The 20,098-nt window shown below is 41.5% G+C and overlaps 1 protein-coding gene across 8 annotated transcripts in view; it reads right to left on the reverse strand.

Moving 5' to 3' along the window:
• The window catches only part of POC5 (POC5 centriolar protein), a 36,399-nt gene extending 22,990 nt beyond the window's left edge, over nt 1–13,409 (reverse strand). For 3 of the 8 annotated variants that reach the window (XM_036849162.1, XM_036849161.1, XM_036849155.1), the window contains exons 1-4: nt 13,297–13,409; nt 9,771–9,866; nt 2,856–2,997; nt 968–1,054 (exon numbers count right to left, since the gene is read on the reverse strand). In XM_036849162.1, coding sequence (XP_036705057.1) covers nt 968–1,054; nt 2,856–2,997; nt 9,771–9,854 — 313 coding nt within the window. In that variant the 5' untranslated portion in view covers nt 9,855–9,866; nt 13,297–13,409. Of the gene's footprint in view, nt 1–967; nt 1,055–2,855; nt 2,998–3,228; nt 3,334–9,770; nt 9,867–13,296 lie in introns of those variants that run through there. The other 5 variants (XM_036849158.1, XM_036849156.1, XM_036849157.1 and 2 more) reach the window with 5 other exon arrangements.
• Nucleotides 13,410–20,098: the final 6,689 nt, after the last annotated feature.

A 20,098-nucleotide genomic window follows, 5' to 3' on the forward strand; every position in this document is an offset into this window, starting at 1 on the left:
TGGTTGGGGAACTAGATCCCTCACGCATGCCACAACTAAAAGATCCCACATGCTGCAACGAAGATCCCACGTGCTGCAACTAAGACCCAGCACAGCCAATATAAATAAATAAATATAAAAAAAAAATCTGCCCTCTAATCTAGCAGTTTTAAGAAAAAAATGTCACACATTATAATGCATTAACCTGTCTTAATTGTAGTATCTGGACATCTTGCAAAATAATTTATTTTTTTTAAAGATTTTTTTGATGTGGACCATTTTTAAAGTCTTTATTGAACTTGTTACAATATCGCTTCTGTTTTATGTTTTGTTTTTTTGGCTGAGAGGCATGTGGGATCTTAGCTCCCCAACCTGGGATTGAACCTGCACCCCCTGCACTGGAAGGTGAAGTCTTAACCACTGGACTGCCAGGGAAGTCCCCCAAATTATTTTATTTTATTTATTTATTTTTATAAATGTATTTATTTAATTTATTTATTTTTGGCTGCATTGGGTCTTCGCTGCTGCACACGGGCTTTCTCTAGTTGCAGCGAGTGGGGGCTACTCTTCGTTACGGTGCACGGGCTTCTCACTGCAGTGGCTTCTTTGTTGCAGAGCACAGGCTCTAGGCACGTGGGCTTCAGTAGTTGCAGCATGCAGCCTCAGCAGTTGTGGCTCGCGGGCTCTAGAGCGTGGGCTCAGTAGTTGTGGCGCACGGGCTTAGTTTGCTCCGCGGCATGTGGGATCTTCCTGGACCAGGGCTCGAACCCGTGTCCCCTGAATTGGCAGGCAGATTCTCAACCACTGCACCACCAGGGAAGCCCCCCAAATTATTTTAAATAGTATTACTTAATAAATTAGCAATAATAGCATTTAAAAATCCTGCCAATAAGTAATATGCTGCAATTATTCCCCTTACTACATGGATAATATTCACCAAGCACAAAATGTTGTATATTAATAAAAAGAAGCTAAGCAAAAGTCATACCGTCTGTCTTTGAATGACTTGAAATATTTAAATCACATCTTTTTCCAACTTCCATCCTCGTTTCTCTTACTGCAGGGCTATTTCCTGCTGAAAAGAAAGAGATTTTTCTTTTAATTAAACCTAACCAGTCTTATGTAGAATGCCTAATCACACATACCTAATTTAAGAAGGTAGCTGTACACGAGTCAGATTTTAGAACAAGGAAAATACAGTATGCTGGGGATACAGGAACATTAAGACAAAGAATAGGAAGAAAGAAAAAAATTTGACTAGAAAAGTCTTATTGTATCATTAATAAGCTCAATTCACCCAAAAAATATGAAAAAGAATTCAGTCTACTAATGGCATTCAATTCACACTAAAAGAGTAAGTGGATGAATGACGTTAGGACTTAGAAAAGCTGTCTTATCCTACAACACTGGATATTTCCAGGGCCCACTGCTTTTCACTAGCTGCATTCAAACTAAAGTGACACCGGTTGCCCCCAAATAGGGACTTCTTTACTTCCACCTCAGAAACCTTTAGTCAATACATGGCGAAAAGGAAACTGGGAAAAAATACCTCACAAGGACGGCTGTGTCAGAGGCTTACAGAGACTTTGCCAACTTCAACACACCCTATTTATACCAAGCAACGGCAATACCAAGAGTAAAGAGAATGGGATAAATTTACGTAGTCCATTCGAACCAAATCTGTGTGTGAATCAGGATATCTAAACTCACTGCATGTTGTATGCTTAGATCTCAAATCCTTTTTGAAAAGGGCAGACCATAAACAAATGAATACTATCTTACATGCTAGAAAAGACCAGGGTTCTTAGGTCCCAAGTGATTGCTTTAAGAGAGTATTCAGCACTTTGGGTTTGCTCAGTAGGAAGTGCATATAATCAAAACATGGTCGAGATCACTGATGGACAATGAATAAATCCAAGGGTCATATCTCTTGAAGATCAACAGAATTTGGGCAGAAAGTGTTCAGTGTTAGTACGTTTCAGTGTTAGAAGAAATATGTATGTTTTGAGGTTCTGGTCCTATTTGTTGATCCAGTGCAGTAGGCTGAGAAGCAATGAAAACTCCATGTCTACAGAGGGAGAGGAACAACAGACACTAGGGCTGTGACTTACCAGGAACCCAAGAGCCTGCTGGCTCTGACTAGGCTGTGTCATGTGCTTCAACAAGGGATCCTTGGAGTTATGCTTATTGTTGATAACTGCCCATTATCAGGGCTGTTTTAGGAGGGCTATCTGCGCCCCTTGAAAGAACACTTGTTTTGAGTGAGCTGTTTGGAATCTTGTATCGAATAAGGAACAGATAGGTAAAAGGAGCTTTATTCTCCTTTCTCTACCTTTCACTCACTCATCTATCAACACACATCCTGGTTTGTGTTAGTTCTCAATTCTGTCAGCGACACAGTTCAAAGATGGGTTCGCCTTTGCGGTAACAATCCAAACAGTCCTCCGGGCCCGTATAAATACTGCTGACAAAGTCCCAGCACATGGTTCATGAACTGAAGGGGTTCTGAGGGCTACCTATAGACCATCTCTAATTCGGGGGCTTGGGCATTTCGTTTCTAGTGTCTCCTGGCATAAAACCATTGTAACACGTACAGAGATGCAACATACTCCACTAAGAGACATGTAATTGCTACAGTGTTGCTCTAATTTTATGACTTTTCATAAAATAGCTAAACGAAGTTCAAATAAAAATCCAACTGTTATATAAGAGCCAAGAAAAACGTATTAAAATGTAAAATTTCCCCCAAATTATAGTGATATACACTGTTGACTGAGAAGAATCATTAGAGAAGTATTTTCACAGTCCAAAGTCAATAGCATTAAACAACTCAGTAACATCTTAAATGAAGAGACATCTCAAAAAATATACATAACCTGGATTTTGAAGAATATCATCAATTATAGTAGGAATTCTAATATCTGGCACCACTTCTCCCTTAGAATGAGACGGCTGTGAAGCACTTGATTCAATATTTGGAGTCACTATAGCATAACGAAGCAGCTCTTCATACTCTTCCTATGAGAAGCCAACAATAAATAATGTATTATATCCCTGTCACAAGGGACACTCAGGCAAAAGAATGGTAAAGGCACAAAGATGTTCTCTACTTCAGTTCCCAAAATAGTGTGTCTAAACGATAGTAAGGAATGTGTACTTTTGATTTATGTTTTTCATTCGTCATTTACTCACTCTTGTAGTAAGTAAAATTTCTTAAAAACAAGCAAAAAATCCAACAAATATACCTACCCAAATTTCTTCTAGTGCTAATGCCTTAGTACTCATATTCCTTCAGCATGTCGATTTAAAACGGTGACACATTACCTAGAGCAGTTTCCTGAAGCTGATCAACATCTACAACACAGAAGAGCCCTCTTTCAATTGGCAGCTGCTCGCAGGTGGGAAAAGATACAGCAATTTCTCTGCTTTTCTGAAATTTAGTTCTAAGATGCTGCTCCCAAAGACTCCACAACAGGAAGGTCTAGGGATGAAAAGTAGTTTTGGCTCTGATCAATCCCTGCTCCCACCCAATTCTACAACAACCCTGAGTCTCTTTTCATATGTAAGCATGGAAAGAGTATGAGAGAGATACTGGAAGAGAAAGAATACTGATGATAAAAAGAGAACACAATGCCAACCTGCATTCTACCTGCTGGCACATCATGGCACATGCCAAAGGAGGATAAAAAAAAGCACGCCACAAAGTGTAGACCTTACAGGAATATTCCTCAAGTTAAAAAAAAAAAAAAAGTGGAATTTCCTAATATAGATAGTTAGATATTTGTTTAGCCAAACCAAAAAATTCTATCAGTGAAGTAAAAAATATACTGGAACTTAGTCTCCATTCAAAAGGGGTTGGTCACTGAGGCAACAAATATTCCTATTCAGGAGTAATTTCTAAGGATATTACGCCATGGACCCAGAGAACGTCTTTGCAGTAAAAATGGGGGGAAGATTTTCAAGAATATGAAATGTCATTATTCTAAAGAATTATTTAATATTAATTTTTCTCCATAAAAAGTTTAGTTCAGATATAGAAAATTCCACTATCATCATTTCATTAGTCATAACTGTCTTATTATTTGATTCACCTTCAGGATGAAGAAAAATGATGCTAAAAATTACCTCCTTGAAGTGTCACAGTAAATATCTGCTGAACTGAGTTAACAGAGATTCTGTCTAAAGCAAAGAAAGAACCTTACCTTTAATAAGACCGTTATGATACGGTATAGGTGTTTGAAAATTAGCAACCCTTACTTTTTCCCTATGTTTTCTATGAGTAAGAATATTTAACTGTCTAAACACACTCAAGTTTCTGGCCATGAATGTATCATAGTGTCTTGTGTTTTCCAAAAGAATAGATGTAATTGCAGTCAGAGTTCTAAAGTCAGAACTACCTTGTAGACTATGTAAGTAGTCAATATCAATATGTTTCAAACTAGTTTCCAAGAAGGTACTTCAGGGAATCCACAATATTTTCTTCATATTTCATTTTTAAGCTATTTAACTCTTTAAAAAACTAATAAAAGAGCATACACTATCAAAGGTGCCATATATACTAAATTTTAACAGGCCAGAAGCTGTATATTATTAAATTTGTTTGTTGATTGGAATAAAGCTCCTTCTGCCATTGATGTCAAATTCTTGTGAATGTGTCATAGATTGGAAAGGTTGTAGCTCTGTACAAGTTTATTTTTTGTTGTTATTTTAACTTCACACCTGTACACATCTGCTCAAGTAAGCTGTACAGGTGAGCACACAACTATGACATAAGTGGTCCACACCAACTACCAGCCACTAAAACTCAAGCACATCTGATGGGGCCAGTCCCTCCTTATGACACGAGAGTGATGAGCTGTGTAGTAGCCAGTGACTTCACACCTTGTCACATGCTTATCATTAGCACTTATTCCAAGTTTGAGTCTTTGGGTGCTGCTTGTGTGATAAAAAAGTTTGAAGAGGTGATAGATTTTTGTTGGTGATTCAACACTGAATCAAAAATTTCCTAGCAATTCTTTTTTACACTTCAAATCAGTTTAACTGAAAATGAGATATGTTATTAAAAATCTACTATTTTCAACAACTTATATTGAGAATCAGAATTTTCTTGTTAATTTGTAACCCAAACAAAATACAGAAGTAAACTGGATACTTAGGTTTATAATACTGCACCAGCCTTCGAGTATCCCCCAGTTTCAAATGTACGTTTATCAAGGCAGCTCCATTGTTTTTCCGTACTGCTTTTATGAGAAGTAAATGTCACAAATTTGAATTTATGAAATAAATCTATACAACTGTAGTTTGGCTTTAATCTTTTTATACTGGAATTTGAAGTAAAATTGTTTGAAGAAAGAGTTTATGCTTGATAGATGTTTATGCTTGGTAGATGTTTGAAAACTGCTAGTCTTTAGGGGAATTAAATGTAAAGGAGTGACTTGGTTTCAGTTTCAACCTTGATTTAACATTTAACATAGATTACTTATATGCAGTAAATTTTAGTCATAGCAAATACCGATTTTTACATATTTAAGGCTAGCAACAGAAGAGAAACAGAGATATTGCAAAGGGAGCACTGTTAGAAAACTCAATCATCAGAATCTCCTTCATATTGCTATAGTCAGCTCCTTTGTTAGTGATGTCCTCTTCATGACAATAAGCACATGTCTGAGTTTTAAACTTACATTTCCTGATAGAAAGTAAGAGTCAGTATTTCACATAATGGTTATCACTGAGGTTGAAGGCTCTTATCAGAAAAAAAAATCATTTAGAGTATCAGAGGTACAACATTTAATTTTTATGTAAACAAAAATAACTAATTCTTTAAATAGATGTGAAAAGCCTTAGGTTTATATTTCCTGAACCATATCAGTTTTCCAGTTACTAGAATAAAAGGAAATTCCCAAATAGTCTGATAACTTGAGGCCATACACAAGATATTTCACTGGTTCCTACAACCCTGAATGTATGAGTCAGTCCTAATGAGCTAACTATCAAAATACATAAAACTTTAAGTACGATAACTTACTATGGTAGAGAGGCTAACAGCTCAGCAGCATCCATTTCCCCTTTATTCCTTTAAGTTAATAAAACTGCAGGGTTTGACCTAGGCAAATGGGCACCCACAGACATTTCTCAGCCTCCTTCGCAAGCAGGTGTGGCCAAGAGACCTGGTCTATGGGATTTGAATGGAAATGATGGGTGCAACTTCAGATCAAGTCCTTAAGAAAGAAGCTGCTTGCTTCCTATTCAGCTTTTCCCATGGGCTAGAGGTTGTAGTGAGTCAGTGCACTCACTGGCAATGCAAACACAGTCAACCCTAGGGCAGGGTTGAGCAGCAGGAGAGAAAAGACTGGGTCCTAAGATGACCACAAGACTATGTACCAGCTCAGATTTTTACAAGAGAGAGAATCAAACTTTAAGCCACTCACTTAAATCACTCTTGATTCCTGTTAAAGCAGCCAAAACAATATCCCAGTATAATCTGCAAACAGCCAAAGTAAACTTTTGATTTTGGCAAAGAACATATAAAAGTGTGGCTATTATGGAATGAATTTTTGTTCCCGCAAAATTCACACGTTGAAGTCCTAATCCCCTGGTGTGCCTGTATTTAGATAGGGGGCCTTTAAGGAAGTAATTACATAATTAAGGTTGAATGAAGTCGTAAGGGTGGAGTACTGATCTGAAAGGATTAATGTCCTTATAAGAAGAGAAAACAAAGAGCTCTCTCTCTCTCTCCCCTACACACATGTACCAAGGGAAAGGCCATGAGAAGGTGGCCGTCTGCAAGCCAGGAAGAGAGCCCTCTTCAGAAACTGACCCTGTCAGATCTTCATCTGGTACTCCTAGGATCCAGAACTGCGAGAAAATAAATTTTTGTTTAAACAACCCTGTCTATGGTATTTTGTTATGAGAGCAGGAGAAGATTCATACAATGGCTATCTTATATTTGTATTTTGATGTCAATTAACTTCTTAGCATCTCCTTCCTCTGGAGGCAGTTACAACTAGATGTAGCCAAATCAGCTCTGCTCGGTTAGGTTATTACCACAGGAATAAACTGTGCCTCTAGGAATGAAGGGGAAGTGAAAGTCAGAGACTTTAACTTGTGGCTTCCCTAGTCTGACCTCTGAAAAGGGAGAAAGATCCAAACATATGTTTCCAAGTTCCCACAACAATCACTATGAGTTAAAGGGGGTGTAAATAGGTATACGTTAATAGGATTCGATGTACATATACATTTTAACTTTAAAGAAAAATTTTAAAAAATCAGTTATTTGAACAACTATTTTAGTTTCATATATGTAGATACAGGCCAAATGGGTTATTTTTTAGTTAAGGATCAAAATAAATAATATTGTCTTTCTTAACTGTCAAAGATAACCTGCCTTAAGGTAAACAAGAATCCTAAAGTAATAACCCAAACTTGTAACTCTGCCCACGGCCCCCCAAGAGCTGGACTGATGTGAGCCTAAAATACAGCTGAACCCATGCATACCAGGTGCGGTCAGGACAACTGGCTGATATTTTTGAGTTGTGCTTAGAGGAAACTGTAAGTGAATAAGCACTATGCATGCTGCCCCTCCCTCCACATTTATCATCCACAGTTTTATGAAGCATTCACATATCTGAGACAGTAATAAAAACGCCCTTAAGAGGAATACTGATTTATGAGGGGCTTTTGTATTAAGTGTTTGGTGTTACATGTTTACTATATATGTTAAATTATATAATTATTTTATGCTATTTTATTTTTAACATCATTTTTGGTATTTCATTTTGAAATGTTTCCAGTAATGGAACATGGGCAGCTTTTCAATCTCAGGTGGGGTGACATTCTAAGTAGGTAACCAATAACACAAAATGATTTCTGGCATGTCTAGAAGATTCTTCCCCCTCCCTCTCTTAAAATTCTACTCTAGACATTTCTTTTGATGTAAAGCTTTGTTTCTTGACAAAATGACAACTTGAGATCTTATAAGGTGTTTACATTTTATTATTAAAGGGTTCTGGACCCAACAATTACAATGTGTGAGTTTTTTCCCCACCACCACCAAGCAATTCTCAGACACCACTTGGGTGTCCTATAATTCAACTCAATTCTGACACTTTCCACCAGAGATAGCATCAGATTCCAAAGGTGAAGGGATCAGTCCCACAAGACTGCCCTCCCCCACCCCACAACTTCAGATGCCAGTCGCAAGTCCAGGTTATCACCTGTGCTTCTGACCAACCAGCTATGGACTGGAGGTTCCAAAGACCCACTCCTTGGGTTTGAGTAATTTGCTAGAGGGCTCACAGAACTCGGAGAAACATTTTACTTACTAGATTACCAGTTTATTGTAAAAGGATATAACCCAAAAATAGCCAGATGGAAGGAATATACAGGGCAAGGTATGGGGAAGGGGCATGGAGCTTCCGTACCCTCTCCTGGCAGGCCAGTCACCCAGCACTCACACGTGTTCACAAACTGGAAGCTCCCCAAACCCAGTCCTTTTGTGTTTTGATGCAGGCTTCATTAAATAGGCATAATTGACTAAATCAATGACCACTGGCGATTGATTCAACTTCCAAGACCCTCTCCCCGAGGTCAGGGGGGTGTGACTGAAAGTTTCAACCCTCTGATCACATGGTTGTCTCTCCTGGCAACCAGTCCCCATCCTTAGGTGAGGTCCAAAAGTCACATCATCAACATAACAAAAGATACCATCATTCTCACTAGTTAGGAAATTCCAATAGGTTTAGGAGCTCTGTGCCAGAAATGGGATGAAGACCAACTATTTATTTATTATAACTCACAATATCACAGGTATAAATAAGTTAATCAGTTCTCTCCTGAAGGAAGTTTGGATATGGCAAAGATGAAGGGTGCAGGACAACACTGTTGCCTAAAGAGATAGCACTATATGGGAGAGGTAACATCCAAAGGGAAGGCAAGGATGAAACATCTAAGTCACAATTCCAGACCACTTTTACCCTAGTAAATATTCACAGATACTTTTCCAATAGCTTCCCAATTCCTAAACCTGTCATTTCAATTAAAGGAACACATCTGTTTCATAAAATATTTCCCTAAAGCCTCTGTCATCTTATGCAGTGCCAATAAAAACTTACTCTACTTAGGCATAAACATACCATCCAGCTTTTCCCCTCTTAAGTAATATAACCATAAAACCCAAGATATACCGTGTCAGTATTCTCTCATTTAAAATCTACTCTAGAAATCTGAATCCATATTTTTGATGATAAAACACTTAGAATTAAAAGAAACTGAAAACATTTCATATAAAAGCCACGCCTTCTGTAGTCAGTGTACCTGTCACTGTCCAGGTCCTGGGCACCAGCAGGTGCTGAATGGTGTGGCAACAGGGCCCGGAACCAAGAGTGGAACACTGGGGAATCTAGGGCCCCAGAACTCTGGATGGTTTGATATTGGATTAATTTGCATTAAAGTGAAAGCAGCATTCATATGAGAGAGCTACAAAGAGAAAATTTCAAGAAAAAATGTTTCTTCAGATTTTCAGCTTCTCCTCTCATTGTGTTGTTTGAAGCCTTTGTACAGAGAATGCTGGAAGCGTTCATGATTATTTTCTGAAAGGTTAATTAAAACAATGTAAGGTATTTCCCAAGGTTTGTAAAATAATTCCCAAAGTTTGGTATTATTATAATTTGATACACATTATAATTATAAATGTAAATGGCATGAATGAATGAAAAATGTATTCCTAGTTTTCCCTCATATTGTCACTTGTTTGAAATAAACAAGTCATGACAAATTTAGACATGTCTTCCTACCTGAAGATCTGAAGAGACAGAACTGCCTCGGTCGGAGTCATTGTGCAAAACTGGAGGTGAGCATTTCTCCTCATCTGATGACATTCTGTACGAATACTATAAAACAGGAGAAGCTAACTTTAGTTTGTTTTTTGCAACATTTAAACTAAAATAAAATGTTTTCTATATACATATATGTGTGTGTAACAACATCCTACCCTGTAAACAATAACCATTCGATACGTTAAAATCATTCAACATATTGAACACCCACAGACAAAATCACTGGGCAAGAAAAAAATAAAGACTCACTTCCCAACGAGTGAGTTTATAATGTAGTCAGGGAGATGAGACAAATACATGAAAGGTTAAAGAAAAAATGGAGGCTCCCCAGAGAAAGCCATGGTAGGGGCTGCTGAGAATGAGAACGTGTGATCACTGTTCAACAGTGTGTGAGGACCTAGGTGCTGCATCCTTTCCTACAAGATACTGAACCAAAAGAGAAGGAACAAACTGCGTAAATTCTCTGCTTGGCGAACGGACCTTTTGGGAACACTATTTTAAGAAAAGCAAGCCTATATGGAACAAGAGATTCTAATACCATGCAAAGAAAAATTGTTTAAGGTCTTAACCAAAAAAAATAAATAATAACAAAAGTACTGTTAGTAAGAAGTACATAAGTTCCTTAAAAGGCATATAATGACTATTCAAATGAGCCGAACACCAGTTATATGTAAGACACTGGTGAGAAAGGTAAGATGAAGAAGTCCTTATCCTCAAGGACTCTGCAATCTGTAAGGAGGGCCAGACATGTATATATTAGAAATGACTGATGATAAAAGTGCTGTTAGATCCTAAAACAACAGAGGCACAAAGTAGGGAGGTCAGAGTAGCCTTTTTCACAGGGTAGGATGGTGAGAGTGTGAAGGAGTGGGAATAAACGATCAGGGTGTTGAGACCTGAAAGACAGATAAAAGATTAAAGGATATGCAAGGCAATAGCGCAGCACAAGCAAAGACAATGAGGCATGGACACATACTCCAGGAACTGCAAGTAGTTTGCGAGGCTAAAGCAAAGGGTACAAAGCAAAGTTTGGCTAAGGATGAAACAGGCAATGTAAGGAGCAGTCAGATCATGGAAGATCATAATTATGTCATGTTAAAAAGTTTCATCTTTCTTCTAAGAGAAGTTATTAAAGTCTTAAACAAGTGATAACATGATCAGGCTTGTCTTTTAGAAAGATCACTCTGCCAGCTTTCAGGATGGATTTGAGAGGTGGGATACTGAAGAAAGAGCAACGGAGAGCCAACTGCAGTAGTCCAAGAGATAAATGTTCCCTCTGGCAAATGGGGAGGTGAATGGAGGAGGCAGCAATGGGAAGTGGACGGAGTTATGCCTGTGAGACAGTTGCGTTATGGCAGTGGAAATTCGAGATCATGATCAACAATTGGTTAAGGGGTTAATGGGAGGAAATGTTGATCTCTTCCAGATTTCTGGCTTGCAACTAGATGGATGGTAGTGCTACTCCCCAAGGCAAGGAATACAGGAAGACAAGCAGGTTGGGAGGTAGGGTAATGGACTCACTATCAGACTTGTTGGGTGTGAGGTGCCTCTGAGGCACGGAAGTGAGGCTGCAGGTATGCGGTATCTGGCCACACTACTTACGCAATGCACAACTCCAAGGACTGCCATTCACAATGGCTATGATGTGAATGGTGCTTTCTGGAGTTAAGCAAGGTGGGAGCCCTGCACTGGATGTATAGGTTTGGAGATTCATTTTGAGGAATCGTCAGCATAATGGGAACTGCTGAAAAAAGGGAGAGGATAAGATCACTTATGAAAAGGAGTGTGAGAGAGAGTTCTTATTCTGAGGTCCTTACACCCAAACTGTATGCAATACTTTTAGCACATGCGTATTTTTCTAGGAAGAGGATTCTCAGCTTCCAATATGTGTCCAGAGGGTACTATAACCTTAGTGAAGTTAAGGGCCACTACTGTAGCAAGAGGAGGGTTAAAATCAGAACCGCTAATATTTAAAGGGGAAGTGAAGAAGAGCCAGCAAAGATGGAAAAGGAAGTCAGAACAGTAGAACAACGAGAACAGCATCACAAAAGCTTCCCGGAGGGAGTGGTCAGAAACAGATGCCAAAGGAAGATGAGAATCTGATAGAGTCCCTTGAATTTGGCAATCAGGAGGTTGCTGGGGCATTTAGCCTGAACAATTTCAGTGGACAGTAGAACAAGTCTCAATCACAGTGGGCTAAAAACTAAGAGATGAAGAAACTTAAACAGAAAGGGCAGATACAGGGAGAAGTGCAATATTAGAATGGAAACATAGGTTGGGGCTAGACTGTGCAAAGGAAATTTCAACTTTATTCAATGAGCATTACTGTGTAGAGACATGATAAGTAAATGAAATCTCAGCATGACTGACTTTAGTTAAGCCAATTAGGGAGGATAAAATAAGCACATACATCTGCAGCAAGGAATGGCTGCTTCACGGATTTCAAATCCACCACTGTGGTAACTTTGTCCCTTCTATTTCAATTCACTTCTTCCTTTAGGATGTGTTTGCAGACTGGTAATAAGGGGGGGCAGGGGTTGGGGGGTGCTGATTATTTAAAAAACAAATAAGCTGAAAAGTATGGTCAGATCTCAAAAAGGATTTCTGAATATAGATACTGCAGACACAAAACAACTACTGTACTTTTGGAAAATATGCTATAAATCTTCCATCTGCCCTGTTTTGAGACCAACAAGGTATGACAGTTTAAAACTCTACCAACAGTAGCATTTTCCTTACTGTTTCTAGTTCAGAGACAAAGGAGAAAAATGAAACTTGCTTTGATGGGAAGCAGATGTACATCAGATAACTAAATTTTCAGTATTCTCTAACCCAAGATATCAGAAACCACGAGATAAAAAGTTCCGAGCGCTTGTCTATTGCCAGAGAAATCAAATTACATCTTGGTAATTGCCTGTCTGATAGGGGAAGCAGGGTCCGGGAATTCAAATTAACCTCCAAGAGGCAGAGAAAGAGTGAATTAACTTGCGAGCTGGCAGCAGGGTGACGTCCCTGAGCCCTCGAGCTGTCTTAGCTGCAGTCAAGGAGAGCGGGTGCGCCAGCCCCTCCCCACGTCAGGGACTACAGGCAGAGCGAGAAGCCTCTGCGAGCAAGCAAAGGGCTACAAGTTCTCTTCAATCACTTTCTCTTACCCCTGTGTTAATCGAATTCTTACTTAAAAACAAAGGGTTAGACATGGTCATTTTACCCCCCAACGTTTTAAATGACCCGAACCTATAGCGACAATACCGCTATACTTCAGGCACCCCTCACTCCTGCCCTCTCTTCCTGGACGCCTCGGAGGGAAAAAAACCTCTCGACCTTGCCGCCCCGCAGAACAGCTGAAGGGCCCTCGTTTCGGGAAGATGCCCCCAGCCCTGTCCTGTTCGATCCCCGGGGGCGCCAACCCAGGCCGAGACACTTTAAACCCCACTCCAGTGCCTCCGCCAGGGGCGCGGGGCCCGCCCGCGGCGCCGCTACCCACCACCTCGGCTCTCCGCAAACACGGACTCCTTCCTCCGCGTCTTCTCTCAGCGTCGCCGCTGAGACAACAGTGAGTCCAGCGGCTTCCTCAGCAGCAACCTGACGGTTTCAAACTGCACGGAGGAAATAAGGACGGCCCCGAGCATTGGCCCCGAGCTTCAGCAACCTGCCGTCTGATTGGTCTGAGATCCGGGGGCGGGGCAGGAGGGAGAAGCCGGAATTAAGTTACTTAGGGAGAGCCTCGCCCCATACATCCGCTTGTTCGGAGGGGGCGGAGTCTTAGGGAGCCCCGCCCAGCGTACAGGAGCCCCGTGATCAGTTCCGTTCTGCGCCTGCGGGAGACCAGGCGGCTCTGAGAGCCGGTTTGGTTAGAAGCTGGCGAACGGGTCTGAAGTCAGCTAAGATGCTATGCAGCTGTCTGTGCGATAATGCCCATAGCCTATGCGTGTGGTCCTCATGTATGTGAATCATCTGCTTCCACAGGTGCCCTGCAGCAGAATCACTAACCCCCCACCTGCTGATTCCTTCTGTCTTAGGCAGGGCCAGGGAATCTGAATTTTTAACAAAGACCAACAGTGATTCTGATGCAGGGGTCTGCGGACCAGGCTTTAAGAAACTGCTGGACTAGGTTTTACTAGTGACTTCAAACGAGTCAGATTGCAAGGCAAGCCCTTCGGGCGAAGTGAGTATTGACCTTAGAATCATCATAAGTATATCCTGGCTGTATCACGTACTCACTGTCACCTTGGATAATGCTATCCACATATAGGCTTGTAGGGGGATTAAATGACTTACTATATCTAAAATACCTATCGCATAAACATCAAAAAACTAGTCTTTCAGCTTATATTGGCATAACAGCTTAGAGGTACGTTAGGATCCAGGTGACAAAGGGAGTGCCCCAATCTGGAGAGCAAGTAATGAGATCCTGGTGAGTTTTCAGGCTCCCTGTGTTACCTGGAGGATGAGGTATCCGTTTCTTTTTCTGTATATAGAAATGGCATAACCTGGGTCTCACCTACTTACCTGTTCACGGAGCCAGATTCTATTTATACAAGCAATGAAATAAGAAGAGCACCAGCAGTTTCTTCAGCATAAGCTATGTTTGTTCTCTGCCCGCCACCTTTTCCATGCTTATAATAAAGGACAAATTCCTACTGATAGATACAAATTCATACCTGGTCCCAAAATCTGTTTTTTAATTGAATTACCATGTGGTGACCCCTTACAGTGTAATTGTTTCTGATTCACTATCCCTGTGCCCTCCTGTACTTGGCTCCATGTTTCTCTTCTCTGTCCCTTTGGGGGGCAGATTTTCATAGAAAACTGTTGGCTAAGGCATCACCATTCTTCTGTGAAGCTACATCGAGAAGGAGAACAAACCTGTCTCCATGTTATGAATTTAGAACAGATTCTTTTTCAAAGGTTCCTAGAGGTGGAGCCAAAGAGAGAAAGGGAGACTAAAACCCTCCACAAACCCATGAAAATTAAATTGCCAGCTTGAACCCTGCGTAATTATTCTTTCAACAAATATTTATCTAACAGTCATCAGATGCAAAGCATTTTGTTGGTGCTAGGAATAGAGTGGTGAATAAAAATAGACACACTGTGCTCTCATGGGACTTAGTCTAATTGGAAAACAGACATCAAATTAACAATACAAATGAATAAATAGTTATGAATTATGTTTGAAGTGAGGAGAAATCAGGAAATGTCTGTGTGATAAAGTACATTTAAGCTGAGACCTGAAGGATGAGTAAATAAAGAACTAACTTTAATAAACACACATATAATGTTTTCTATGTTCAGGGCACTGTACAAATTAACTCATTTAATTCTCAGATTCTCCCTGTGACGTGGGCTCTGTTTCCATCTTCATTTTAAATATGTGAAAATTGAAACCCAGAGAGGTTATGTGTCTTGTCTAGGCACACACAGCTAATAAGAGCAAAACTGGTATTCAAATTGAGACAGTCTGGGCGCCAAAGTCCATGTCCTTATCACTCAAAATGTTCTGTTGGGAATAGCATCACTGTTATGGATTAGATGGTATCCTCCAAAAAAGATATGTTTAAGTCCTAAACCCTAGTACCTGTGAATGTGACCTTATTTGGATATGGGGTCTTTGCAGATATAATCAAGTTAAAATGAAGTCATACTGGATTAAGGTGGGCCTTAATCCAATGACTTGTATCCTTATAGGAGAGGGAAATTTAGACACAGAAGAGACACAGGGGAGAAAGGGAGGCAGAGATTGCAGTGATGCATCTATAAACCATGGAATGCCAAGTATTGCCAGCAACCACCAGAAGCTAGAAAGGCAAGGAAAGATCTTCCCCTAGAGTGTTCAGAGAGAGCATAGCCCTAGTGACACTGTGGATTTCTAACCTCCAGAACTGTGAATGAATAAATTTCTGTTGTCTCTTATATACACTACCAAATGTAAAATAGATAGCTAGTGGGAAGCAGCAACATAGCACAGGGAGATCAGCTCGGTGCTTTGTGACCACCTTGAGGGGTGGGATAGGGAGGGTGGGAGGGAGATGCAAGAGGGAGGAGATATGGGAATATATGTATACGTATAGCTGATTCACTTTGTTATACAGCAGAAGCTAATACAACATTGTAAAGCAATTATACTCCAGTAAAGATGTTTAAAAAAATTTCTATTGTCTCAACCACCCATTTTGTGGTAATATGTTATGGCATCCCTAGGAAATCAACACAGTGGCCAAGGCCTTGAGGTAAGAAAACACTTATTATATCTGGATGATGAATAAAAGCAAGTAATCTTAGTGAAGTAGAGACAGGTACAGGATAAGGCCGCAGATGGAAGTGAGGGTTCTATGTTAAGGGTTTGAGATTTTACTTAAAGTCCATTGGGATATTTTTAGATGTTCAGGAGAGAGATGAAAACAATTTAGAATAGAGGGGTTACAAGGGAGATGGAGAGAAGATGACAGATATGAGATATATTTTGGAAGTAGAATTGATGGGACTTGATGAATTGTATTTGAGATGAAGGAGGGAAGTGCTAAGAAGGATAATCCAGTTTCAAGTTTGTGACTTGAGCGACTGAGTGGATGACATTTACTGAGAAGGAGAACACTGGATGAGGATCAGGTTTTAAAAGGAGAAGATCGGGGGCTTCCCTCGTGGTGCAGTGGTTGAGAATCTGCCTGCCAATGCAGGAGACACTGGTTCGAGCCCTGGTCTGGGAAGATCCCACATGCCACGGAGCAACTAGGCCCGTGAGCCACAACTACTGAGCCTGCGTGTCTGGAGCCTGTGCTCCACAACAAGAGAGGCCACGATAGTGAGAGGCCCGCGCACCACGATGAAGAGTGGCCCCCGCTTGCCACAACTAGAGAAAGCCCTCGCACAGAAACAAAGACCCAACACAGCCATAAATAAATAAATAAATAAATAAAATTTTTTAAAAAGGCGATCAAAAGTTCATTTTTAAATACGCTGTTTGAAATACCTGGACATAGCCAAGTGAGTGTCCATTAGGCCATTAGACATATATGTCTAGAGCTCAGAAAAGAGGTCGGGACACAGATACGTAAATCAAGGAGGCTTTGCATGTAGAAATTGTGGAGGATTTCAAAAATGGCTCCAATTATTCATCTCTTACTATATCAGTGTCCTTTGCCGTGCCTTCTCATTAAAGGCAGATGGGATGTTAAGAAACATGATGGAGGCAGAGGCTTTTAAGATGCTTGTTGATTGGCTTGGCTTGCTTTTGCCCTCTGTTATCATCATGAGAACGTGTCTCAACTAGCCTAGTGGCAGTTGACAGTGTAGTAGACCTGAGTTGCCTGATCATCCCTGCTGAGGCCATCCTAGATCAGTCTATAGCCACCTGACACCCAGACAGGTGGGTAAGTCCAATCAAGGATGGCAGGACCACCCAGCCAACCTGCATAATCAGGAGCTAAATGAACATTGATTGTTTAAAGCCATTGTGCTTTGGGGTGGCTTGTTATGTAGAGTTATTGTGGTAATAAATAACTGATAAGATGCAATTTAAAGTTAAGGAACTAGATGAGACAACCTGGGGGGAGAGAGTAAAGTGAGTAGAGAAGAGGGTTTTGAACTGAACCCTGGATTCCTCTAATGTTCAGAGGTTGGGTAAGAATGGAAGAGCCAGCAAATGAGACAGAAGGAGGGGCTGGAGAAGTGGGAGGAAAACCAGGAGAGGCTTCAGTAAAATGCTAGTGAAGTGACTACTGAGTTTGTCCATATAGATGCCTTTCCATGGGCCCTAAGTTCTGAACCTCTGGTCTGATATCTGTTTCCTTTTAATCCCCACTGTTTTAGGTTAATCTGTTGCTAAATTTGGACTGCTTCTCTAGTTACAGGTCTTTATTTCTTCTTTCTATAATTCACTCTTCACACTGCTTATAAATTATCTTCTTAAATTTGGATTACATCACTTCTTCCTCAAAAACCTTCCTTAGTATTACATGACATTCAAAGCTCTCCTAAATTCAGAAGGTCTATCCTGGAGTTTCAAATTTACCATGTACTAGGTGTACAACTTTGGGGAAGCTTTGTATCCTTTATGAGCCTAAGCTCATCTCTTTAAAGTTGAGAAAATAATAGAATCTACCAAATCTAAATCTAAAGCTAAACCTGAACCTGAACCTATATCTGTCTGTCTGTCTATCTATCTACGTATCTATCTATCTACCTATCTATCTATCTATCAAAAATCTATTCCTGAGGGGAGGAGCTTCAAGATGGCGGAAGAGTAAGACTCGGAGATCACCTTCCTCCCCACAGATACATCAGAAATACAACTACATGTGGAACAACTCCTACAGAACACCTACTGAACGCTGGCAGAAGACCTCAGATCTCCCAAAAGGCAAGAAACTCCCCAGGTACCTGGGTAGGGACAGACCTGCACCAGTGGGAGGGAGCTGTGAGGGAGGAAAGGTTTCCACACACTAGGAAGCCCCTTCGCGGGCGGAGACTGCGGGTGGCGGAGGGAGGAAGCTTCGGAGCCGCGGAGGAGAGCACAGCAACAGGGGTGCGGAGGGCAAAGCGGAGAGACTCCCGCACAGAGGCTCGGTGCCGAGCAGCACTCACCAGCCCGAGAGGCTTGTCTGCTCACCCGCCGGGGCGGGCGGGGGCTGGGAGCTGAGGCTCCGGCTTCGGTCGGATCGCAGGGAGAGGACTGGAGTTGGCGGTGTGAACACAGCCTGAAGGGGCTAGTGCGCCACAGCTGGTGGGGAGGGAGTCTGGGAAAAGGTCTGGAGCCGCCGAACAGGCAAGAGACTTTTTCTTGCCTCTTTGTTTCCTGGTGTGCGAGGAGAGGGGATTCAGAGCGCCGCTTAAAGGAGCTCCAGAGATGGGAGCGAGCCGCGGCTATCAGCGTGGACCCCAGAGACGGGCATGAGACGCTAAGGCTGCTGCTGCCACCAAGAAGCCTGTGTGCAGCACAGGTCACTCTCCACACCGCCCCTCCCGGGAGCCTGTGCAGCCCGCCACTGCCAGGGTCCCGTGATCCAGGGACAACTTCCCCGGGAGAACACACGGCACGCCTCAGGCTGCTGCAACGTCATGCTGGCCTCTGCCGCCGCAGGCTCGACCTGCACTGCGTACCCCTCGCTCCCTGGCCTGAGGGAGCCAGAGCCCCCGAAGCAGCTTCTCCTTTAACCCCGTCCTGTCTGAGCGAAGAATAGACGCCCTCAGGCGACCTACACGCAGAGGCAGGTCCAAATCCAAAGCTGAACCCCAGGAGCTGTGGGAACAAAGAAGAGAAAGGGAAATTTCTCCCAGCAGCCTCAGGAGCAGCGGATTAAAGCTCCATGCTCAACTTGATGTACCCTGCATCTCTGGAATACCTGAACAGACAACGAATCATCCCAAATTGAGGAGGTGGACTTTGGGAGCAAAGATATGTTATTGTTTCCCCTTTTTCTCTTTTTGTGAGTGTATATGTGTATGCTTCTGTGTGTGATTTTGTCTGTATAGCTTTGCTTTTACCATTTGTCCTAGGGTTCTGTCTGTCCGTTTTTTTTTTTTTACTTTCTAAAATTTTTTTCTTAATAATTATTTTTTATCTTAATAACTTTATTTTATTTTACTTTATTTTATTTTATTTTATCCTCTTTCTTTCCTTCTTTCTATTTTTTCTCCCTTGTATTCTGAGCCGTGTGGATGAAAGGCTCTTGGTGCTCCAGCCAGGAGTCAGTGCTGTGCCTCTGAGGTGGGAGTGCCAACTTCAGGACACTGGTCCACAAGAGACCTCCCAGCTCCACGTATACCAAATGGCGAAAATCTCCCAGAGATCTCCATCTCAAGGCCAAGACCAGTCTTCACTCAATGACCAGCAAGGTACAGTGCTGGACACCCTATGCCAAACAACTAGCAAGACAGGAACACAGCTCCATCCATTAGCAGAGAGGCTGCCTAAAATCATAATAAGGCCACAGACACCCCAAAACACACCACCAGACGTGGACCTGCCCACCAGAAAGACAAGATCCAGCCTCATCCACCAGAACACAGGCACTACTCCCCTCCACCAGGAAGCCTACACAACCCACTGAACCAACCTTAGCCACTGGGGACAGACACCAAAAACAACGGGAACTACGAACCTTCAGCCTGCGAAAAGGAGACCCCAAACACAGTAAGTTAAGCAAAATGAGAAGACAGAAAAACACACAGCAGATGAAGGAGCAAGGTAAAAACCCACCAGACCTAATAAATGAAGAGGAAATAGGCAGTCTACCTGAAAAAGAATTCAGAATAATGATAGTAAGGGTGATCCAAAATCTTGGAAATAG

The sequence above is a fragment of the Balaenoptera musculus genome, chromosome 3, assembly GCF_009873245.2.
Source record: "Balaenoptera musculus isolate JJ_BM4_2016_0621 chromosome 3, mBalMus1.pri.v3, whole genome shotgun sequence".
Classification (NCBI taxonomy): domain Eukaryota; kingdom Metazoa; phylum Chordata; class Mammalia; order Artiodactyla; family Balaenopteridae; genus Balaenoptera; species Balaenoptera musculus.